The sequence below is a fragment of the Nicotiana tomentosiformis genome, chromosome 6 (assembly GCF_000390325.3).
Source record: "Nicotiana tomentosiformis chromosome 6, ASM39032v3, whole genome shotgun sequence".
Lineage (NCBI taxonomy): Eukaryota > Viridiplantae > Streptophyta > Magnoliopsida > Solanales > Solanaceae > Nicotiana > Nicotiana tomentosiformis.
In genome coordinates, this window is record NC_090817.1 from 133,460,947 (window position 1) to 133,467,141 (window position 6,195).

General features: G+C 29.7%; 1 protein-coding gene across 1 annotated transcript; it reads right to left on the reverse strand.

Moving 5' to 3' along the window:
* Positions 1 to 912: 912 nt before the first annotated feature.
* Positions 913 to 3,292, reverse strand: LOC104118374 (chaperone protein dnaJ 8, chloroplastic-like). The gene is made up of 3 exons (XM_009629603.4): positions 2,765 to 3,292; positions 2,223 to 2,291; positions 913 to 1,461 (listed from the first exon to the last, which is right to left on the reverse strand). Exons 1-3 carry the CDS (start codon positions 2,993 to 2,995, stop codon positions 1,279 to 1,281), a joined length of 483 nt encoding a protein of 160 aa, XP_009627898.1. The 5' UTR covers positions 2,996 to 3,292; the 3' UTR covers positions 913 to 1,278.
* Positions 3,293 to 6,195: the final 2,903 nt, after the last annotated feature.

The window sequence follows — 6,195 nt, forward strand, 5'->3', positions numbered from 1 at the left end:
TGTTGGCATTCTCTATATTTTCATCCGTTGACTTATCAACAATCAATTGAGTATCATTTTTTTCTTGTTATAATTTTACCACCTCTTCGAGCTTCTTCTCTAATTTTTAACGAGAGAAAAATTGATAAAATAAAGGAGAAAAAGTCCCAACATTGCCTAGATATCCATTACGTGGTTTGTGTATTCCAAACACCAAAAGTCATAAATGATGTTGTCAATGTGTTACAAAATGAATCAATAATTGTTCATGGCAATGAATTTGTTTATTGGTAGAAAATGACATCTATGTTATGAAGTCTGATAAAGTAGTAAAAGAACCCTTCAGTCCCCACCGGCTCTGCTACCAGAAAGAGACACTTCTATTATTGTCGTTTCAAGTCCGAAAGAGACTTTTTGTGGTGTGTTTCAGTTCAGCTAATTTCTAATTTCATGTTCCATGAAATCGTTCGACTGAATAGCCATAACTAAGATAAAAATTAACACACAAATTAGTTTCTTAAATAACCAGAGTGAGTGTATTAAGTGTAGATTATCTTCAATTAGAGATGTCAATGGTAATCCGTAAAAGTGTAATTTGTCCAATTTTTCCGAACTTAAGAACATTATTCTACTTATCTTGACTATAACGTAATTTGTCCAATTTATCCAAACTTAAGAATATTATTCTACTTATCTTGACCAAAACGAACTTTGATTATGTCACTTATAACCATATATCGATTCAATGCGACCGTAGCCGGTCTAATGTCGACCAAATCCACATCTTCGCACCTTAAAGATGTCAATTGTGATCAAACCAAAATTAAACAAGTTGGACTATATAACTCATTACTCAACCCATACAATATATTTACATAGGCAAAAAAGATTGGATCATACTGCGTTTGTTGAGTAAGCTTCTTAACTCAACAATTAAAAGAAAATACTCAAAGCCATAATCTTCATAATTATTTCAAGATTGATACAAAATTAACCAAATATAAGTTCTCATTGATATTATATCATCTGTCTATCATATCGTCATAGTTGATATTAATAATCACAGAGGAGAGACTCCCATATATGTACAAAATAATTACACTTTTTACATCGAAAATATACAGAAATCACGAACCATCTTCGGTTGAAATAGATGGATGGACGGGCTTTTTTAACAGAAATACTGCAGTCCAGATTGTTTAAAACAAAAAATATGACGTAGGCTCGACCACTCGGGCCGTCCAGCCTAGGCCATAGACCTTTTGACCCCGTCGAGGTAAGTATAGTCTAGATTAAAGATTAAATATAAGGGTTGATGTGAGAAGAGTAGTCACGAATGCCAGCTCCTTCCCATCCCATCCACTCTTCCCACATGTCCCAATCTGGATCGTTCACTCCTCTCATGGAATCATCATCCTCATATTCCTCGTATATTTCCATTTCTGCCCTCTTCGTTTCACCTCTCAAGTTACTCATCACAACCTGCACCAAAAAACCTACCCATTAGAAAAATAATACTAGTACTATTAAGGAGACTCTGAATAATGGAGAAGTTAAAATAATTCCAAAATTATTAAAAAAGGGACCTACGCAAACAAGTTCTAGTACGTATGATAAATAATTGAAATGGATAGTGACATTATTATTATTAATTTATTATATTATGTAATTGGCATTCCTCAACTTTCGACAAAAGGTGACAAGGACCTTTTGCCTAAAATAGTGGGTACTGGTTCCCTACGAGATTAGATTATCCAAGGATGAAGTGATTGATACCTACTTAAAGTATTTGTTTACGGAATAAAATTTTTATATCCATTGAATCTTTGGTTCACTTTATTTATTAGTATTAGGGATAGATTAGTACGGAGTAAAAAAATACACCTACACTATCAAAAACCCAAGCCTTCTTTCATCTGGTTCCTAGATTCTCTGCTTAAAGGGGTGCGCAAAAACATTTAGCATTCGTAAAGGGTAGATAGCTTATCCTAATGAAATTATTAACAGCTTCTACGGCTCACTTGTGAGATATAGAAAACAGAAAAACAACTTTATCGTGCTCGCATTCACTAAAAGAACCTTAGTTATTTGTATTAGAGCTAAAAATAACATATTAACCACGTTTGTTTGAGAAGAAGAATCGGAAAAAAAGAAGAAAAGAAACACATTTAATTATGAAAAAAAAAGAATAAAAAAAATAAATGGACAAACAGAAATAGTTGGAGAGAGAGACGAAAACTTACATCGTATGCTTCATTGATTTGGTGGAATTGGATGCCGCAATTATTTCCTCTGCACACATCCGGGTGATACTGAAATTCAATCAAACACATTAACGTTATTCAACATGTCTAATAAGCAGAGGAGACCTAAACGAAAACTAACAATAGCCTGATTACAAGGCAATAATTTCCCAGAAAGCAAATATTCCATGGCAATTACTAATTCACCAAAATATTTAAAAAAATAACAAAGACACCCTTTTTTCCATTAAAAGAATTTTATTTTTAATATTTGTGATGTCCGGATCAACTTGTACCACCTCCACTATTTCATCAATTACTTCCAAGTTCCAATAAGCACAAGCAGCGGTGTCGGCTACGGATTCAAACTAAACTTATAATTTTAGTATAAATTTATATGTACTAAAACCTCAATAAGGTATTAGATTTGAATGAATATAATACTAAAAATTTTAAAAGCTAAATTCATTAAATTTAAATCCTGAATCCACCCGAAACAAGTTAGGCAAGGAGAAAGAGTTAGGCAAGGAGAAAGAAGATACCTGAAGAGCGAGCTGTCTAAAAGCTTTCCGGACTTCAGATTCAGAAGCACCAGGGTTAATTCTCAAGGTTTTGTAAGGATCACTCACAGAAGGAGAATAAACACAAGACACCCCAAATCTAACATTCTCACCCTTCGTTTTCTTCTTTGAGCAGTTTTTCAAACGAATCCAAGACGCAGATGCAGAGCCGCAACCCCCAACGTTTCCCAGCATTCCAATAGCAGTCGCCATTAATGAATATCTTTTCAAATAAGGAAGGTATGTATTTTCAACAAATAAAAGATTGAAACTTTGATGTGATTCTAAGAAAATTAGCCACAAGCCGATCTTTAAATAGATTATGAATTAAGTTGAATATTCATATCAAATAACACGGCAAACCGAATGTGAATGGGACTGTTTTCCTAATTTATTAATCCGAATAATTGTTCATGTAAAGGTCAACAAGATGGAAAAAGGAAAAAGAAAATTGAATAACAATGTGGATATGAATATGTTTGCGTTGTTAAGCAGAGTCTGTTTAAATACATGTAAAAAAGGAGAAGAAAAAGGGATAAGAGAAAGAATGGTACGGTGTCTTTAGGGGTGGGAGTGCGGGGTACCTGGTATGATGGTCGTGGTTGATGGCGAGGTGACGTGTCAGTCTTTGTGTGAAGAGAATTTTTTTATTTAAATCTCGATAATTTATATCTAAAATAAGCTAGCAATATTAATATTTATATTTATATTTATATTTATATTTATATCTATCTATCTGTATCTGAATCTATATTTATCTATTTATTTATTTATTTATATCTATGTATCTATCTATTATCTATTTATTATTTATCTATATTTATACTATATTAAAAGTACGAAGACCCTTAGCGAAATGTCGTTCACCTTTTTTACCCTTTAAAATTAAAGTTTACGCTAGACAAAATAGTCATTCAATTATTTTTCTAATATTTAGGAATATTCATTTAATTAACTTCCTAATATGTAGGACTTTAAAATTAACTAAAATTTGACTTATTAGTAAATTTTTCCATATTTTAATTATGTAGATTAATCCCACCAAAACTTTTTTGTCTTATAAATGTGTGTAGTTAACATTATGACTTAAGGTAGTAGTCACCTTTTAATTTTAACATTTTACTTAAACGAGTAATTAATTAAGTTGACCTTATACCATTCAAACAATTTGTTTGTAAATTTTTCTCCTTTATTCAACGTATATAGACATTAGGAATGAGCATTTGATAACGATTTCAATGTTAGTTTAATATTGATTTATCTCCTTTATTAATTATTTTATATTTTTAGATATAAATTTTATTCACGATATTTAATTATTTATTTAATATTAAAATTTTTAAATCAACTAAAGTTTTAGTTTAAGTTTTATTTTATTATCTATATCTATCTATCTATCTATCTATCTATCTATATCTATACTATATAAAAAGCACAAAAACCCTTAGCGAAATGTCGTTCGCCTTTTTTTACCCTTAAAAAATAGATCTCACATTGGACAAAATAGTCTTTCTAGTTATTTTTCTAATATTTAGGACTTCTAAATCAACAAAATTTTCTATATTAGAGTTTTCTTTATTTGAACTATGTAATATATCATATTTGTAAAAGAAAAATAGTGACACGTCATAATACAGTTTTTAGGTTTAAAAGCTTAAGGAAAAACATTGCATATTCACATTAATAAGACTTCTAAGCCACATAGGCTAAAAGAAAACGAATATTACAAAGAGGAAAACAGACAAGAAAAAAACATACACTGCAAATACACATTTGGAAAAATTTGAAACACTTTGCACTTCTTTTAGATTTAAGAGTCCCCTTTTTAACCTAAAAACGTGATTGATTAAACCGTTTATTTTGTTAATAAAATATTTGCAGATTAATTATTTACTAATACAATTTTAAGGGAATAGTTCACAATTAATAAATTTAGCATTATATGCTTCCAATAAGCTATTAATAAATTAAAAATTAATTCAATACTCTAATCCTTACTAAAAGAACATTAATGGATATAAATATTTATAAGTTGTTATTCATTAAACACTAACTATTAATTAATAAGTTTCATCACTTACAAATGTGAAAAAATTATTTTCAAATGAAATAAAATAAAAAATCAAGATTTGAAGAAACAATTATAAAGAATTCAATAATGAAGACCTAACAAAAATTATAACATGTAGAAGTTTTGGATGAGAGGTTCTATCAAATTCACTTTCATGACGTAATATTATTGTTTTCAATTTCTGAAATACAATTAATTAAGAGAGTTTTTAACAAGTCAAAAGATTGATAATGAATTTTTTATGATCTACAAAGCTAATTACAGAAAGTAGCACACGAATTGTGTGACGAGCCCGTGTGTAAGGCATTGGGCACATACCAAGCATATGCCGAGCGCTTGAGCATAAGCTTCGCAAGATAAGAGCTCACACGTAAGTCCAAGAGCATTTCATGAGTGTCTTGTCTAGTACCGGTCCATATTTTGCCTAACCCCATTTGATGAATGGAAACAAAAGTGATTTGTAATAGTTAAATACAAAGATTCAAAATTGAAACATCCATCAACTTTTTATCTTTTGAATCCTTCTTATTTTAAAATATGTTGGAAGTTTAGATATTTAGGATTTAAAACACAATCGAAATTTTACGTTCTTATTTAAATAATGTAACATGACCAAATTCTTTTTCTCTATGACTATAATTCATGAGAGAGAAAATTAAAGATGGTGGTCAGATAACTTCGATACGTAGTTGGCGGGAATATAATCACAATAAGTCATATTACTTCATTTATCGAGCTAGCTAAATAGGAAAAATGTTCATAATTTTTAGGAACTTATATATTTTTTATTTTTTAATACAAACATATTATTTAATAATATTTATACGATTTCTTAAAAAGTTGTATACTCACTGACATGGGTGCACGCGCAACACACGTACCATAAGACTAGTTATTATAAAAACACGAATGTTTCACGCTAAATATTGAACGACAAAAATATCCCCTAAATATTGATCGACTTTTATGCTCCTAAAAGCTAAATTATTTTTTCACAGAAACAATCCATATTGGGTAAAATTGTAATATTATTTACCTAATTTTTAGATTTTTGAATTCGATAAAAATCTGGTCTCCATGAATTTCTGTCAATCAGCCATGAATTAAAATTGTTTCCCAACTCATGTTATCATAATACTTCTATTAGAAAGACATTAGTACTCCTCCGTTATTTGAAATTCTTCAAAGAGATAATCTATATTTGATAAAATTGTAATATTAAACTTTACCTAATTTTTAGATTTTTGAATTCAACTAAAAGTGGGTCTCCGTGAATTTTCGCCAATCAGCCACGAATTTAAAAAAAAATCCAACTCAAATTATAGTAATATATACTTCTATC